Source organism: Amphiprion ocellaris, chromosome 8 (genome assembly GCF_022539595.1).
Source record: "Amphiprion ocellaris isolate individual 3 ecotype Okinawa chromosome 8, ASM2253959v1, whole genome shotgun sequence".
In the NCBI taxonomy this organism is placed as follows: domain Eukaryota; kingdom Metazoa; phylum Chordata; class Actinopteri; family Pomacentridae; genus Amphiprion; species Amphiprion ocellaris.
The window spans coordinates 29,588,511-29,607,460 of NC_072773.1; the positions used below are offsets into that span (position 1 = coordinate 29,588,511).

The window sequence follows — 18,950 nt, forward strand, 5'->3', positions numbered from 1 at the left end:
CAGCATTCCCATCTGCAGCAGCCTATGTCATGTATTTGTGTACATACGAGGGTGTGCGTTGAGGGACACGGGTTATGTGATCCCATGTGACAGAAAGGGAAAGTTTGTTTCAGCATTGCTTTTTGTCCTTTTGTGGAAGTGTGGGCTCACTGTGTTGACCTCCCCCCACCTTCTTCTCAATAAACAGGGATCGTCCCTTTGGTTTACACTTTCATGCTTTGAAAAGCTACACTGAATATAATACCCATGCTCATTACTGACCCACCACTTTCTCATTTTCTAACTAACTTATAGAAAACCAGCCACAAACTTTTGCAGCACTGTTTAGAGATACTCTTAAGATCCATTCAGGGTTTAAATTTTTGTACAATTAGTTGAAGGTTGTGAAATTTAACTTGGATTTTTTTTTTATTTCTGGACATACTTTTTAAAAATTATTCTTAACTAATACAAAGGGTATTTGTTTAGTACAGTTGTTTAATTTAACACAAATTTACAAACATGATGAAAAGGAAAACGCTTCAGTTGTTTAACCAAAATGTATCAAAATTTTGATCTCTGTTATTTTATCATATTTACTTCAGGTTCATCCAGAGGTAATTCTCATATTCTACATTATGATGATATTTTACTATCATCCTATCCAACCTCCATATTACAATCTACCTATAAATGTACATTTTAAAAATGCTGTATTTGAAGAGTTAGGCATCTGGAACTGCTCTCCACCAGCAACCAACAGGTTTAATTTCAATTCTGCCTATCATTTCCTAAACAAACTTCACTCATTCTACTTCTTAAACACTGTACTTCCAACACCTACTCTATATCTTCTGTTATTTGTCTTTACCATTAGTTTTCTAGCTGAGTATCTGCCTGTCTTCCCATCTCTTAATGTACTTGTCTTAAATCATAAGTCTTTTATTTATTTTACCTTAGGTTACCCAGCTATTCCTGAGTCACTTGATTAGTTAAATCGTGCAAACTGTGTAATTGTCTACTAACAGTCCTCTTAATTAAGCAAACATTTTACAGAAAACTAGCTGAAACAAACCCCTAAAGATTCAAGAAAGCAGAAGGGAGATAACCATCGCTATGGTAACAATTCCTTTATGTAGCCGTTTGTTTCTGTCACAGACATTTATCTGTTGTAAGCATCGTTTCACACAGCTGTGTTGTGGAGTAACTATTTCATACAGACTTTCAGTAGCTGTTTTGCTTATCTTGGCATGTTACGGCTGACTAAAGTAACTGCACTACCCCTTAGAACATGGACTTTTTTTCTGTGACTTCAGCAACACGCTGGTACTGACATAGTGGGAGATACTCAGTTCCCACAAAAAACCCACTAGTCTGTGAGACCACCTTCCTTAAAGGGGATGTGCACTTAGGCTGTGAGTGTGGTAACCTCAGTTGTCAACATACATAGTAACTGTATTCATTTATAGGCTTTTTATTAAGTATTTGTTTACCTTGAGAGACTGGGATTGGCCATGGTGGAGGATATACTCAGATCCTTTGCCTAAGTAAAAGTACTAATGCCAGTCTGTAATAGTCCTACATTGAAAATGTTGCTTAATGCAAAAATTTTTAAATGTAGTCAGGAAGCTGTTCTATGATATTACAAGTAAAATGACTCAGTGAAGACACATACCTCCTGTAACTGTTATGCTGTAATACAGTACATTGTATGATTTCCTCTTCTATGAAAACCTTTCAGAAGCAGAATCAGACTCGTTATATACAAACGATACACAATCTAATGTATTTGATCTCTTTTAGTGCCACTGCTTTTATTCTCATTGTGTAGAAGATGTTTCAGATTTTTTTTCTAAATCCTACACTGGCAGATTGCCAGAATGTTTTTGTAGCTCAGTGAATTTAACTCCATTTGACATGAGTCCGGCTCATTAAATTGTGAAAGCATCTGTGGATTACAGTTCATGTCTGAAGGTGGGTTGTGTGGAAAAATATTGTTACCATTGTCAAGGACTTGTACGGATGCTGATTTCACTTACACGCATGTTTAGAAATGTGAATTGGTTAATGGAGTCGTTAAGCCTTAAAAAGACAATATTTAATATACACTATTATCATCAAATACAATAACAGTAAACTCCACTATACTTCATATTTGGAGTTGAACCTCAGTGCATGCAGGTTTTACTGAACTTCTTCTTGTTAAACTAGGCCTGTCGTAATTGATCTTCAGTATCTGTGCTGCCTTTGCTCTCAGTCATATGTTGCTACCATGATGTCACCCTGGTTTATAATGTCAAGCATGTATTTCCAAATTGGGATGATCAGCAGACAGATCACTTGCTCTGACACTCAGGGTGACACAGATAATACAGGAGATGGATGACATTTTAGTACCATGTTGGTAATGGGTCCTAGTTTGTTGAGACTGTCACATAGTCATTTTGTAACAATATTGTTATTGTAACTTTTTTTTTTTTTTTTAAGCTCTGTACCTGTGTTTTTGTAGTTGTTTGTAAAGCGTTGTCTGGTATTTGTGAGATATGGTTGGAGTTGGGTGTGAGGGCTGCAAATGCCATAATGATTTTTACAATATAATTCAAATAATAACTCTTGATCTCAAAAATAATCCCAGAATTGATCAACAACATTTCAACAAAAACTATTTTAGCTGATTGCTGTAGATAGGAGGCAGAGGATTTGCGTCTACCTCTTTTAAATCAAACCATGTCCAGAAACATGTTTGTCAAATTTTTCAAAATAGCACTGAATAAGGTTCTGGAGGAGGTTTCTTCCTGTTAGAGGAGATTTTTTTTTTAAATTTCAATTGTTGCCAAAGAGCTTATTCAAAGGGAAACATTTGGACTTGTTGGGCATCTCTGTACAGTTTAGTGATGTTAGATTTGCCCTTATGCAAATAAAACTGAATTGAATTATAAAAAAAACAACATATGCGTCATCAACCTGATTTAATTATGGGCTAAATTTCTATTATAAAAGCAAACAAACAACAATCTTATATGTTAACCAGTGATATATCAACCACCAATATATATTCTGTATCCCTAAGATCTGTAAGGGCATCCTTTCAACCTGCTGTGTAAAAGTCAAACTCCTCTGGTCTTACCAGTATGCTAAATATTTGTAAGGCACCTTGCCAGCCATGTCACTCTGGCCAATATTTTTTATACGTTATTTCAGTAAAAGATGTCAAAGAATCTTTATCTGGTTTTGAAGGCAGGCTAATCTATAATTTGAAGTAGAAAGTAAATGGGTAATCACTGAGAAAGATGAGGGGAAAAAATAGGGGAGATAAATTCCTATAAAACATGAGATTAAATGTTTTTTCAACAAGTGTTGTTGAGTTCAAAGGAACTTTATCTTCCAATACAATCGTGTCATCTCATAATTGTATTGTAAAATGCATCTTCCAGTGTCCGTACTGTTATGCTGTACGTAAATTGTGTAAATTAAACACATTACAGCAAAAGGAAAATGATCTGACTTCTAGAGAAGGCTTTTTGACTCTTGTGGAATAGTGGTAGGCTGCATGAACGTGATTGTGTCCTGTTTTGGGAATTGCAGCAGACTGCTGTGTCTGACTCAGCCCCTTCTGTTGATTTTGGGGAATTCTGTGTTCTGGTAACTTAACAGAGCTGATATGACTCATCTGAAGTCCCTATGGTGTCGCACCACTTCCCAGAAAGAAGGATGGTGATGTGGATGATGTTAGTTCATGTGTATATGCGAAAAACGATCACAGCCTTGGAACTAGTCTGGCCAGCTTTTAGATTTAACCTCTTTGCAGTAGAGAGTGAATAGTGAGTTGCTCACCAGTTGCCGTTACAGACAAGCAGATCATCAGGTGTGGGTTGGAGCTGGGGAGGCAGAGAAAGAAAATGCTGACCAGTCAGTCTGTGGTGACCACAATTTGGAAGTCTGTTTACAATATGATGACCTCTCCACTCTTTTCCCTCCATTCTTACCATTTGTCCATCTGTTTTGGAGCTCTGCCAGCAAGCAAGGCCAAATCTGACTGAAACAACACAGACTGTTCTTAATGGGAATATCTTACAGCCACAGAAATGGAAAGCTTGCCAATTCTTTTCATAATGTGATGGGAAATACAATAGACTTATACGAGGCTCAGCACCTTGGCATCAAAAGTGCAGTCACATTAAACTTGATTTCAAATATACTCGGGATGAAAAAAGCCACTGGCAATGTCACTGTGACCCCTTGACTAAAAAAGCACGAAGGACTCCTTGTGTAGCCATTTGTGGTGTAATTGCTCTGAAGCAGATTCACTAAAGACATAATGCCAGAGACTGCCTGGTTTCAGTGTTTTACAGTGGATCAGTTTAAGTTAAGTCAAATTAAGCGTGGCCTCACGAATTAGAGAATTTAATTCTCTTATCCTTGTTGTTTAGGTTCATATTTGTTTCATTGAGCAAATGAGGCTGATTGCAAAAAGTGATGCATTTAAAAACAGGTTTTGTAAACATACCACAGACTAAACTAAGACATGACCTATTGACATTTATTTGTTCTGCTCTTGAGGAATGTTTTTGGACAGTGTCAACATCAGGCACCGTTAGATGTGGTGCAAAAATGTGGCAATGCTGATTTGTGAGGGTAATTTTCTTTTGGTTGCAATGAAATCCCTTTTGTGTAAATTTACCTGAAAATTGCACACATCAGCTTTTAAACATTGATTGTGTCCGTTTTTAGATCATAAAAAAATTGAATTCAATAAAATTGAATTGAAAAATTGAATTGAATAAAAAATTGCAAGACCTTACATGCTTCATAACGTTTGCCAGCAAAAAGGTTTCAGGAAAAGGGGATCATTTGATACTAACAGGGGCTACTGTAGTAATATGGACACTGAAGATAGGCTGTCACAGAGAAGTAATTGAGTGACTGGTTACTTTTGAGCCTTATTCTTGCAGTGTTTTCCAGAAAATGTTGATATAATAAAGCAAACAAAAATAAAATGAATCTCCATTGCTTGTACTAGCTCCATCAGCGTTATGCTTCCTGATACAGAAACAAATATTTTATTGTGTGTCACTAATCTGTTATTGCCTCACTTTGTTATTAATGTAGCAGAAAATGTTTTTGTCGGAAAGTGCTCCTTCTGATTTGTATCTATTGCTTTCTCCATGCTAGGTCGAAATGAGCTGATAGCTCGCTATATCAAGCTGCGAACAGGAAAGACACGCACACGCAAACAGGTATGCACAGATATTACTGAAGATGACAGTATAGACATGTGTTTGATGTAATAGGATTTACTGGATGGAGCTCATGTGTTTTCTGATATGTTTCTTACTTTGCTGTAATTCACCACTACACCTTATTAAAGTGATTATCATCAAACCATGTCTGTTTGAAATTGTAAAATCATCATTTGTGTGTTTTCATGGGGGTAACCCTATAGGTGTCTAGTCACATTCAGGTTTTGGCACGTAAGAAGGTACGAGAATACCAAGCAAGCATCAAGGTGGGTTCCCCCAGAATCAGCTCACCCTTTCCTCTGTAGTCACATCCCTTCTTTTCTCTTCCTTTCTTGTCTTTCCTTTTCCTTGTTCCTCCCATCCTTTTTCCTCCATCCTGTTTTTCTTCAGGTCTCTAGTCACCTGCAAGTTTTGGCCAAGCGAAAGTCTCGTGAGATTCAGTCTAAGCTCAAGGTACATGCGCTCACTGACTTTGCAATGCTTGCTGCTTCGCTCTGCATGTGGCGCAGAACTAACTTCACATATCACCGAGGATGTCTTGGTCAGGAGTTGAGACTGATTGTACCTCTCTGTCAGAGTTCCGACAGTTTGATTTCTGCTGTCATTCGCAACCATCTTAAAGATGCAACTACATGTCAGAGAACATATAAACTGTAACCGTGTAGCTTCAGCTAGTTTAAGTTTTGTCCTATGGTTTTTGCTTTCAGTACTATGTGGACCAACTTAAAGAAGGGCTGTGTAATTTTTTCCATCAGTAAAAGACAAAATTACATGATAATGCATGACAAATCCATTTAGTGTTGTGGTTATTCCATGCCATCTGAGCTATTGGCATCTATGTCAAGACCACAGGAAAACTGATGGAACAGTTTAAATCCAATTTAGAAGCAGTTAGTTGCATGTTTGTTCTACAGTCATTAGAGCACAGAAATGGTGATATTTTTTTTCTTTTCTTGGCTGTAGGAATGTGGTGTGACAGGCTCGGGCTTTGCAAACTAACGTTTTCAGATGTCCTATTTGTTTGCTTGTATGCTTTATAGGTCTCATACATTTGGTGCTTGTGTCTCAGTTTGTGGGGAAGAGGTTTTTGCTATGATGCATGGCAGTTTCATCTGTCTGTTCACTTTGTTCAGCAGGTTTGTGGCCTTGGACAGATAACTGCATGAGATTCAATAGCTTGCTCTGTTAATATATATGGCTGTTATGATGAACATGAGTGCTTTCATACACACAAACATGCATCAATATGTACTCTTTAGAAATTTCAAATTTCTCCTTTAATACATTTCTGATCTCCACATTCCTGCCCTTGAACATTTCTCTCAGTTCTTTATCTTTTCTGTTTAATCACTTCTCTTCTGGTTTGACTGTGCCCTGTAATAAAGTCTCTTTGTAAAATCATTCTGCAACAAAGATGTTCAACTTAGTGCTTTGTGATACATAATCTCTGATTATACTTGGAGGGTGTAACTTTTTAAGATTTCCAGCTCAGCATATTTACTTGTACAAACATAAACATTATGCTCTAGGATGACACAGATTAGTAAGGCATTGCCTGTCCTGTCAAAATAAGGTTCACGCTTCTGAACTTAGCATCATGCGTCTGTTTGAAGAGGTAGATTTGGGATGTAGTCACTTCAGAGAGTTACAATTGCTTCACAAAGTATTTGGGCCTGTTCACGTTTTGCACATTTAATAGTCTAGCAGATCTCTCTTTTTTTAAGGCATTTGTTCCCAGTACACAGATGAAGTGAAATCATGCTTTGAGAAATCTTTGCATATTTATTAAATATCAACAACCCAAATCTTTCATTTACAAAAGTATTTAGACCCTAATTCAGTGTTTAGTAGAAACCCCTTAGGCAGCAGTTAGTTTTCAGTTTTCAGGAGTAAGTCTCAACAGGCTTTGCACACTAGGATTTGGGCAGTTCATCCCTTTCTTCCTGACAGATCCTCTGAAGCTCCCTCATTGGATAGGAAGCATCTGTGCTCTGCAATCCACAGGTTTCTGTACAGTTGTTCTGTGGAGTTCAAGTCTGGACTTTGGCTGGGCGGGTCAAGGACAGTCAAACTTTTCCTGAAGGAGCTTTAGTGTTGTCCTGACCCTATGATTCTGAGTTTCTGATCATTCTGAAAGGTCAGCTGTTGTCCCAGTCTTAGATCAAAGTGATTTACAAGGACCTTTCTGTGTTTGGTTGCATTCAGCCTTCAGTTCTGATCGGTCTCTCTGCCCTTGCTGCTACGAGGCAAACCCACAGAATGCCAGAACTATGCCTCACTGTAAGGATGGTATTAGCCAGGTGATGAGCAGTGCCCTGGTGTTCAGCAGAGTTGGTGTTTGGCGTTCTCTTCAAAGAGTGTAGTTTTTCTGTCATTGAACCAGACAATCTTTCATCTCATGCTCTCCTTTCTAGTCCTTGAAAGGACATTTGACAAACACCAAGAAGGCTGTCGTATGTCTTTTACTCTGTGACTTTCATCTAGCCTCTGTACCATAAAGATCTGATCAGTGAAGTGTTGTTGAGATGCACGTCCTCCTGGCGGTTTCTATTCTCTGCTCAGGACCTCTTAGGTTCTAGGTCACCTCCCCAAAACAAAGACCTTCTTACTCGGCTACCCAGTTTGGCTTGACAGCCAAATACTGAAAGAGTCCTGGTGGTTTCAAACTTTTTCATTTCACAATAATTAAAGCCACTGTGCTCTTTGGAATGCTCAAAGCTGCAGAAATGAAATAGCCTTGTCCTGCTTTATGCCTCACCAATTTTATCCTGTAAGTCTACAGAAAGTCTGGGTAGTCTATGTCCAGTCCATTCAGTTTTGCAAAAGTGAACTTCACTTAGGTTAAAGACGTCTCTAAAAGATTATTAAAGCAAAAATGATGGACCTACCCATGACTTAGAGTGCCACAGCAAAGAGTCTAAACACTTTTGTGAATAAGATATTTCAAGTTTTTGTTTTTTTTTTGTACAATTTTTAATAAATAAAACATGTAAAACTATGTTTTCAATTTGTAATTGTGGGTTACTGAGTGTAGATTGATGATTATTTAGATGCAATAACATGCAAAAAGTGAAGGGGTTTGAATACTGTATGAAGCATCTATATATACAGTGAGCAAGGCGTTTTCCTAACAGTGATTCTGTGATCTGCTTTTACTTTGAATGTGCTCAAGTTAATTAATACCGTGTCTCTTTTGCCATAGGCCATGAACTTGGTAAGTTTTGGTTATACAACTACAGTTTTCTGCTTAAGGCTTTGTGCTGTGTGGTTGGCATCACATTACTGCTAATCCACAATACAGTTTTACTGCCAGACTCAAAAATCCTGCTCATTGCTCTTTTGTTTTTAGTGGCTTTAGTGAAATACTGGTGATGGTTAGCTTTTCTAGTTCTGTGCGCCTCCTGCTTTGGCTTCCCTTCACGTCTGCTTTGCTCCCTGTCCTGTCTTCCCCTATAGTTACTGCATCATGCTGAAGTACAGTATATGTTGGCTGGCTTGCTGTCTAAACTGGCCTTTGAAGTTGGCTGACTTTGGAATGACAACCTAATTTTTACTGAACAGTTTAGATAGGGTGTTGTCATTGTGTATTACTTGGTGTTTGTCTTTTTCATTCAGGACCAGGTATCCAAAGACAAGGCACTGCAGACAGTAGCCAACCTCTCATCAGCTCAGATAGTGTCTGCGAGTGTAATGAAACCCCAGACTCCCTTCCCTCCACCAGTCAGAGTGAGATGAAAACACTGACACACACACATGCACACACATGCATATCTGTTCTTTTCTACCTTCTGGCTAAACGTCTGAGTAATACCGTCTGCCCCGTTTCCCCCCTTTCCTCATGTTTAGTTTTGGCCCGGCCCTATGCCAGGACAGCCTGGACATTCTCAGGAGTAAGTGTCACTGGCAGATCAGTTGGTTTTGTTTCTGTAAAATTAAAAAAAAAAGTTTCTTGTTCAAGCTGGTACAAATGCTGATCTCTTCTCTTTTTTTGTATTTCCAGTATCAAACCCTTTGCACAGCCACCATACACTACACTACCAGCCCCTGTCCCTGCGCCCATCAGTAAGCGGAAACACAGAATAACTGATTTGCCGAGTTAAATAATGTCATGGTAATTTTGTGTTATCCTGTTTTAAATGTTTGACAGGTTATGAGGCCTTACCACCACCTCGTCCTGCAGCTATAGCAGCTCCTGTATGGCAAGACAGAACCATCGCCTCGGCAAAATTACGGCTACTGGAGTACTCTGCTTTTATGGAGACCCAGAGAGACAGAGAGACGGTACAAACATCTAGACCCTTCCAGCCATGTAAAAGATTGCCAAAATAAAATCTGTCTCTCTACCCTCTCTTTCTTACCGTTTCTCCTTCCTTTCTACAGTATAAACACCTTTTCGTACACATTGGGCCATCCAACCCAGGCTACAATGACCCTGTATTGGAGTCCATAGATGTGAGGCAGATTTACGACAAGTTCTCTGAGAAGAAAGGCGGCCTGAAGGAGCTGTACGAAAAAGGGCCACACAATGCGTTCTTTCTTGTCAAGTTCTGGGTCAGTACATAAAAAACAATGTTCCCATTGAAGTCAAATGGAGAAAAACATGCTTTTTAGTTTTTTCGTCTAATTATATTCATTCTATTAGATTCATAATTTGTTGTTCCTTAGAATAGCTTTTTTTAAGCAGTCTGAGGTAATAACCTGTTACACCACATGGGGGAAGCAAAGTGTAACACTGGAGCACACACGGGACTTCATTGGTAGTCTTTTTTTAAAGCTGTATTTAATTCAACTCCCTGGTGCTTTTATCACTCAGAACAGAAAGACATGCAAGTTCTTTAGTCAGAGTATTCAATCAGTCTTTCTGATGCAGAGTGACAGCAAAATTCTCCTATTTCTCATGAAGAGCCACAGTGGTCACTTTGACCCAGATATGTGTAGTAAAACACATATAGAAGGGTAATTAGTGTTTGGTGGTGACTTCTTGATTTATTTTTCTCTCAGTGCTCTTATCACACTCACTCTTTGTCCACCTGATTTTTCTCGTTTCAGGCGGACCTGAGCAGTGACATTGAGGAGGGTTCTGGTGTGTTCTATGGCGTGAGCAGCCAGTACAGCGGGGCAGAAAACATCACTATTAGTGTCTCAACAAAAGTTTGCTCCTTTGGCAAACAAGTGGTGGAGAAGGTTGAGGTGAGGGAACGGACCTTTTGTTTTAATACACACAAATGATTTCCTATCAGGCCACATCAACACAGGTTTTAGTCGTGACGCATGCGTGTGGATTCCTCCCATCCAGACCGAGTATGCACATTTGGAAGGAGGGAAGTACGTGTTCCGCATCCATCGTTCACCCATGTGTGAATATATGATCAACTTCATCCACAAACTCAAACACCTGCCAGAGAAATACATGATGAACAGTGTACTGGAGAACTTCACCATTCTACAGGTGTGTGTGTGTGTGTATGTGTGTGTGTGTAAACATTGTTAGGAACTCCTAGTGACGGACATGATTTGAATAAGCCAAAAAAGAAAACCATTATGAGCAAAACTTTTTTTTAAAAAGTCGAATGTTTCTAGTTCAAGAGTTAATGTTCTCAGGGATTGCACTTCTTTTGAGCCACTCTCACTGAAAACAAAGCAGTTCAGACATTGTCTCACAGCATTTCCTGGAAGAGGATCTGGTGAAAATCATCTCTGCCTTTATAAAGCATTTAGTTGAAGCTAAGCAATAAATTGAGGAGAGTAGTGGAAGTGAGTGACAAGTAATTTTAGATGTAGAGCTGACTGTTTTCTGTTTTGTATGCGGTTCAGCAGCACTTGAGCTATGAAACTAAAGTTTAAAAGAAACTTAATGCACTTTCCACAACTAAATTTTATGATCTTCAACGAAACATAAAAATTAAATGAGCAAAATTTGAGATTTTCTAAATATTACTTTCCCTTTTACAATTTACACAAACATGGTTTCTAACTTTTTTTCTACCAGTTTCTAGAGGTAATTTGTCACCATCCCCTGTCCTGAAGTCTAGGATCACATCTTTAGTTTTTCCAATGCTTAGAAAATTACTGCAGCATAAACTATCAAGATTAGATCAAAGACTTCTTTCCTGCAAATTCTGTTACATGTTGTTCCCATTATCATGTGTTTGTTCATATATCCTTTATGGTTAAAGTCCTGATTCTCCACAATAGTGTCTTCTTTTTGTGTTGTCTTTTTGCTAGGTGGTGTCCAACAGAGAAACTCAGGAGACTCTGCTGTGCATCGCCTTTGTGTTCGAAGTGTCCACAAGTGAACACGGAGCGCAGTACCACGTTTATCGACTAGTCAACGACTAGCGGCATGTTGCCTGCATGCAGAGACTCTTCACAGACTTTTTGATACATACAGCATAAATACTATTTCCAGCTCAACACACAGATTTCCCCACTCCTCCACTTTAAACACAAACTTTTTTTTTAAACAGACCAACCGTCACACTGTAGTCATACCTGCGGCTTGTTTCATGTGTATGCACAGATCTTTCAGCAACATCACATGACATCAACAATCATGGAATTATCTCACTGTTTCTCATAGATATTGTGGTTTTCTTTTTAATTGAAAGGTTAATTCACTGACAAGTCTAAAATATGATAAAACCTGAAAAAAAAACTGAAAAAGGGATATAGTACATTGAGTCAAGTTGAATACTTCATATCTCTCCGTCATCTACATCATATTCAGTGAGAACGTAAGTTTGATGCATTAAAAATGAACTTAATTTCCAGGGAATGTTCCAAGCATATGCATTTATGTCATAGGTGTGACTGATGTGAGACGAGTTTGAATATAGTTGGACAAACAAACCATTTAATCAGTGTTAATGTAACCTGCCACAATGACTTTTTCTGCTACAGTTTGTGGTATCTCTGCAAGGTACAATTTGAACGACCCTACAATTGTATATCTTCTGTTACTGCTTAGTGTGAAATCATGGACTTCTATTCGATCCAAGGATCCTATTGCAGAAAGTATGAGTGTGCCTCTTTTCAGAAAATAATGCACTACATGTAAAGACGTACATGTCGTATTTATATTTGAAACGGTGTCAAAGCGTGAAGAGAGCCATCGCTTTAGGAGTATTTGCTGTTGAAAGGTTTCCAGTGGTACATGCTGCGGAGGGGAGATCTTGATCGGCTCACTTGTCTATGGAAACAACGGAATCACTTAGAGTTTCGGATTCAGTTCAAACTTTGGTGTCAGCAGCATTTTTAACAAGAGAATTATCTTTACTGTTCATAGACACTATACTGTTTTTACTTTGACTGTGTGGGCTTGCTGCAGTATTTCTACCTCCACGCGAGTTGGGATAAGAATGTGCTTTGATTCATAAAGCCTTAAGCTGAGGAGCACTGATGTATAGGATGTGTACACTACTCTTGTAATGGTACTGTTTATAAGCCCAAATAAGGCAAATAGACTTGTTTTTGTAAAGATGACATATCCTTTTTTTTTTGTACTTCACCAGCACAGCAAGAAGTGTTACTCTAAACATCGACAATGATGGCTGTTGTGGTTGTATCTTTTCTGACATATGGTACACACCACATTAAGGTCACTCAGTGCGCTGGGGTAGATTTTTCCCTGATAACACTAACAACACTATCCAGCTGACACTTTTATTGTTTTGCTCTATGTAATGTTTTGGATTACTGGTACGCATGGCTACCAGCATTTTTATATTAAATCTTATTTGACTCTATCACGCCCTCTCCTGGCAGGATTATCTTTAACCACGTGGAAGGCGTTTCTGTCATGACAGTAAGAGCCATCTGTCTGGCTCCATTTTTAGACATTGTAATTTGATATTCACTGTGTGGTCAGCCAAAAGTGTTTTATCTTTTTTTTCTGTCTATGTACTCTGTTTGGCTGTGCCTAATCACTCCTTTGGTCAAGCCTGCTCAGTGAATTAAATCTGTGCCTTTTATGCTGTACCAATAAAATCACATGGTGTCTTGATAGCAACATTTTGGCAACTGCTTGAAAGAAAAAAAAAACATTCTGAAATTCTAAATTAATAAATTGTAATTATCTTACACAAGTGTTTACACCCGAGTTAAGAAAAATGTTGTATTTGGTCTTAGGGTTGCATATCCAACTGGAATACTAAACATTACATGGTCAAATTCATATTCCTAAATTACTTTTTTTTAAAGTCTTTTGTAACTTGTTCAGTGTTAGCATAAGAATTGACACTTTCCATACTTGATTTAAGAAAGGGAGTTTTGTAGAAAACCTGTATATATTCTTTGAATTACGTATTGAGGGTAAGGGGAATGTTTTGAATTTCTGTACTGTGACTTGGGTGTCATTTAGGCTCTAATATAAACATTTCAAACAACATCCAATCCCTGTTCTAATCAGCTTTGTTCAACTGAAGACATTTATCCATGTTACAAACGCAGGCTTATTTAGCTGCAGCCCCTTCAGAGCATGTGGTCTCTGGGAATTGCTTTTCCATAATGTTATAACCACCTGGACATTTTTAATCACTTTTCTTATCTCAGATAGTAACTCACTCTGCTATTACAGTCCATAGATTTCTCATTTGTCCTGCTAGGTGGAGCTGTCACCTCAAATTTAAATGTTGACATGACGCATCCAAAGTACAGTAAATCTGATGCAATTCAATACAACTCTCCCAAAAATGATATTTTCACAAAGCTTTTACCTTACCAGTTATTGTTAGAGGAGTTATTTTGCATTTATTATTGAGTTCATATTTGGAGACGGTCATGGTGTATCTGACTGCGTTACATTTAAAAATACTCCTAATATTGTGACTACTTCATGTCAGTGTCAATAGGATGGACAAAATATTGGGAGCATTTTTACATGCAGTGCAATCCAGTACATCACCAGCACCAACCATGACCTCAATATCTAACAAAAAGTAGAATCATCACCTATTTTTAAATAACAAAATCTAAAAATATAGGAGCTTACTAAAGTACAAGTCACAACAAAGCTGTCACACCAGGTTGTGTTTTGTTTCAAACATCTACATAATAAAACGTCTGCATACTGAGTCTTCTCTACATACATTATGGTCTCACCCGACCAGATTTCCTCTGAACTTGTGAATCCTTCAGACATTATGTGCCTTCACAGTTACATATTGGGTGTTACATAACATCCATGTGTTTACACAGACAGTGTTGTTTCCTTATCTCAAAACATAATGTTAAGATTCCTAAATGCTGAAAAGACAAGATGCCTCTGAGGGTCATAAGTGCAGAGAAGTTTCTATTTTACTGTCAGCTCTGGGTTTTGCCGATTGAGTGATGTTTCTTTACATTCTGTGCAGCTTCAACTGACTTTAATCACCTTGTATTGAATAAGTTTCATAGACTAAAGCAGACATATTTCTGCACCCCACGTTTGACATCAACTTACTTTTCAGTCCCCGAGGATGTGTCAGGCTGTTAATTCAACTGAAAAGCATATGTGATAAATGGCATACTGTCTATGGGATTGCAAGCTTCCAAAGTATAGACAGTGACAGCTAGGTGATAAGAGTACTGTTATTGTGGTTTGACTTTACACACATTCTGTGCAGCAGCCCATCGAGTTTACATCCAAGCTACAAAGAGTTGGTGGCAGGGCTTTCTGGATTTTACATTTTTCCTGATTGTTGACCTGTTTTTAGCATAACAGGAAACAGTTGCTGACATTAATCACACAAACATGAATAAGACAACTGGTTAGTGTAGTATGTTGGTGTTCACAGCTCCTAGAACTGCAGCAAAGCTTTATGGACGTAAAGCATTTACAGGCTTATTTATTTACGTGCTGTAACCATTTTTTAAGGTTACGAACAACCTGGACGATTGTTGAATTCCAGTATTCCTGACACACACTCTTTTGGCTGCATTCTTGGCAGACATTAGTCAGGCTATTATCTGTGAAGGCTAGACTTAACAGCCCAATGCTGCCAAAACTGCCAAGAGCTAAAAAGTGACACACACAAATCCCTCAGGCTGGGTGCGGTAGTAAAAGCTATCATTGTTAGCTAAAATAACATAGTTCATGGGTTGCTCATGGCTACATCTCAGCTCAGATCAGTAAGAGTTATAGACAAGATCTGATAAAGGACAGTTTCATTTGGCAGGCACTAAATAATTTGATAACTCTGTTTTTTTGGCACAGTATTTGATATGTGTATTTTCCCCATTCAGGTTTACTGCTTATCAGTCTGATCAAACAGCACTTCCTTGCTGTAAGCTTATAATCTCACCTGTCTGATTGTATTTGCACTATCAGTAGATCAAATAAATGTTAAACTGAGGGTTCGCCGTCTGTCTCAGAGAAAAAAAGGGGTAGCTATACCAAGAGGGGATGGGATTCGTGTGCAGGCACAGTGTGCATGTGCATATGTAGTATCACAGGTAGGCTACGTTACAAACATGGTATTTATTGCTCGAGCAGTGTGGAGGCAAGGAAGGGTGTGGTGGGAAAATGTCACCTGCAGAAACGCAGCCAAAACAATCCGGTTATGCAGAGATCAGGTGTGCTCACATTATCGCCTTTACCCTCTCTGCCATGCCAGTCTTCGCTTCATCTCATCCAGCCCCTTCGTTCTCCTGCTGTTTCCTCCCTTTTTCTTTGCTCTCCCTCTAACGTTGATTCACGCTTGCTCATCCTGCCTCATGTCTGTCCTTGATGATTTGCCTATGAATTGCAAATCAGACGGTAAAAAGGTACTTAATGCTAATCCAGTCCAAACGTGGACATACGAACATGCAGATAATAATAATAATAATAACTATATTTATAGTGCACCCTTTAAAACGGTGTTCACAAAGAGCTTTGACAGATAAAACGGGCAAACACAGACAAACAAGCTATAGGAGACAAGTCAGAGCAATCAATTAAAAATAAATTGTAAAAATGACAATAAATTAATAACTTGTTAGATTAGCACGCAACTCAAACAAGGGAAATCAGCAGTTTGAAAATTAAAGAACAAGATTAAGGGTTAAAATTAAAAGAAAGAATTAGAGCGACAACATCACACCAGGCAGCTAAAAGTAAAATAAAACAAGAGAGAACATCAAAAATAAACAGGACATAATGCAGAATAAAACACAAAAATTAAGTAAAACTAAAAGTAAACCTCACATAAAAGCAAGTCTAGAAAAGTGGGTTTTAAGAAGTGATTTAAAAGAAGAAGCAGATGTACTGCTCTTTTTTGGATTTTTTTCCCCATCTGCATCTTTGTTTATACCACCTAGCAAAAAAATCAATAAAATTTAAACCATTGGGAAAAATCTAAATATGCCCCCTTACTTCTATTTAGCTCATAGTTATCACTGACCAACATTTGAATCAAATTTTTTTTGTTTCTTACCAGTCCGATAGCGAGTTTTTGCAATGAAATTTCATTCAAATGTGCACTAGCTAGTGTATGTTCTGTGTGACAATAAAAGTGTCTATTCTATTCATTCTCATCATGTCAGATTGCAGCTTTTGGGACAACATATTGTAATCCATTTAAAATTTCTCCAACTTTTTCCTTTATGCTCATCAGATAGACAGAATGAAGATCAGAGATACACAATCGATTCAGTATCACAAACTATGAGCATTTCAATAAGTTTGGTGTTTCAGTGTTAGCAATAAAAGTCAGCAATTACAGGTTCAAATGGAAAAAAAATGAAAGATTCTTGTTGCACATAGAATTATTATGCTTGTTGCCTCAGCTCAGCAGAACTACTGCATGGATAAGCCTCATTTAAATTTATAGTTCCTCATGAAACAGTTTTAGTTGGTGGTGCTGCAAGAACTTGATACAGGAAAAAAAAAAGCTATAAAATGTTGCTTCCTGATACTAATTAACATACAGCCTACTAGTCATGCTGAAACAAGTCATGGAAAAAAATTATTGGTTGATTCTGAATTCCTCATCTACAGTTTTGTGCAAGTGCAATTTTAGTAAGACTTTGTACAATAAGAATTTAAACAAAATGCCAAGGGAGGGACACGTATGCAAACTGTTGTAGAATTGGCTGGATGTAACCGCTAAGAGGCTTTTACTAGAAACATTTTGATTTTAATGCTGAGTTTGTTCCATTTTACAGTTTTGCTTTTAGTCCATTGATTTTTTTTGGCTCACCTGCCACTCTGACCAGACTTAATGAGACCACAGGACGCAATCTGATGAAAATAGTGACATCTGCATCACCACAAGGTGCTGTCCCCTATTTCAAATTCAGCATTTTTAATTGATTTTGATGGGTAACTTTGGTATTAATGCAAGATTTGCAACTGGACAAGTACAACAATTTTGACAGGGCACAATAAAAGTTCATAATTTGCAAGCTCATCGTCGTATTTTGTATGTAAAGCATCTGGAAAATCGACCATTTCAGCCAGAAACGGATAACTTTTATAGAGGGTTGATACACTGAGGTTTAGGGAACATTAAAAAAAACTTATGTAGGCAAAAAATAATAATAATAAATAAAGTGAAACAGTGGAACAAACACAAAGCCCTTCCCCAGATGAGACAACACTAATCAGTGCTCTTGCTGAGAGTTACAAAAAGGAAAAAAATAAACTAATTTGAGCCCATTTTCTATTGCACCACAGCTGCAAAGACTATGTATTGTCCATTGCACTCAGCTACTCCTTTAAATTTACAGTTTCTCATGAAACAGTAAGGCATGATGATCATTTTAGCTTGGGGTGTTGCTAAAAAAAATAGAGGAAAAAAGTAACTTAATGTTGCTGCTTCCTGATACAAACCAAGCATACAGACCACTAGTCATGCTGAAACAAGTCATGGCAAAAAGTTAGTGGCTGATTTTGAATGCCACATATGCTGTTTATGCAAATTTCATTCAGAATTTCAACAAAATGTCAACAATATCTGTTGTGTAATTGGCCAGATGTTTGAGTAATGACCTAACAGGCTTTTACTGGAAACATTTTGACTTGTATAAACAATTAAATGTTGACTTTGTTTCATTCTGCAGCTTCATTTTCAGGGTCCATCAACCAGTTTCTAATTCTGGCTCATTTGTCTCTTTCAAGACTTAGTGGGACAGCAGGAAGCAATCTGTAATGGTATTAATGACATCTGTATTGTCAATTGGACAGACATTTGTCAAGAAAGAAATGTTTAAAGGCACTGTCTCTATTTCAACTTCATATTTTTTGTTTGATTTTGACTGGAAATTTGGTATTAATGCAAGATTTGCAACTAGAGAGGGACAGCAATTTTAGCAGGACACAATAAAAGTTCAAATTTTGCAATCTCACCGTCATATTTTGTATGTATAATATCTGGAAAATCGACTATTTCAGCCAGAGAGGGATGACACTGATAGAGGGTTGATACATTGAGATTTAGGCAACATTATAAAAACTTATGTAGGCAATACTAATGCAGGATCTTAACACGGCGGGGTTTATTGGTTTATTTTACTTTCTGTTTTTTTGTGAGTTTGCACAACTCACTAGGTGTTGGCCTTCTGTGGAACAAAAACAACCACTCGCCTTCCCGGATGAGGGATGAGACACTAATCAGGATTGCAAGGAGGCCAAGTAAGGTTTACTTAGAAAAAAAAAACAAACAAACAAAAAAAAAAAAACAACCAATTTGAGCCCATCCTCTTTTGCACCACAGCTTCACAGATCTCCTATTGTCCACTGACTCAGCCTTCCTCGGCTCCTCCTTTTTTTTT

At 37.9% G+C, this 18,950-nt stretch overlaps 1 protein-coding gene across 1 annotated transcript; it reads left to right on the forward strand.

Moving 5' to 3' along the window:
• The first annotated feature begins 5,144 nt into the window (after positions 1-5,144).
• tead3a (TEA domain family member 3 a) lies at positions 5,145-13,227 on the forward strand. Its single transcript, XM_035951892.2, has 12 exons — positions 5,145-5,216; positions 5,423-5,485; positions 5,610-5,672; positions 8,422-8,433; positions 8,835-8,945; positions 9,066-9,109; positions 9,220-9,281; positions 9,367-9,500; positions 9,600-9,770; positions 10,269-10,409; positions 10,516-10,668; positions 11,445-13,227. Exons 1-12 carry the CDS (start codon positions 5,145-5,147, stop codon positions 11,556-11,558), a joined length of 1,140 nt encoding a protein of 379 aa, XP_035807785.2. The 3' UTR covers positions 11,559-13,227.
• Positions 13,228-18,950: the final 5,723 nt, after the last annotated feature.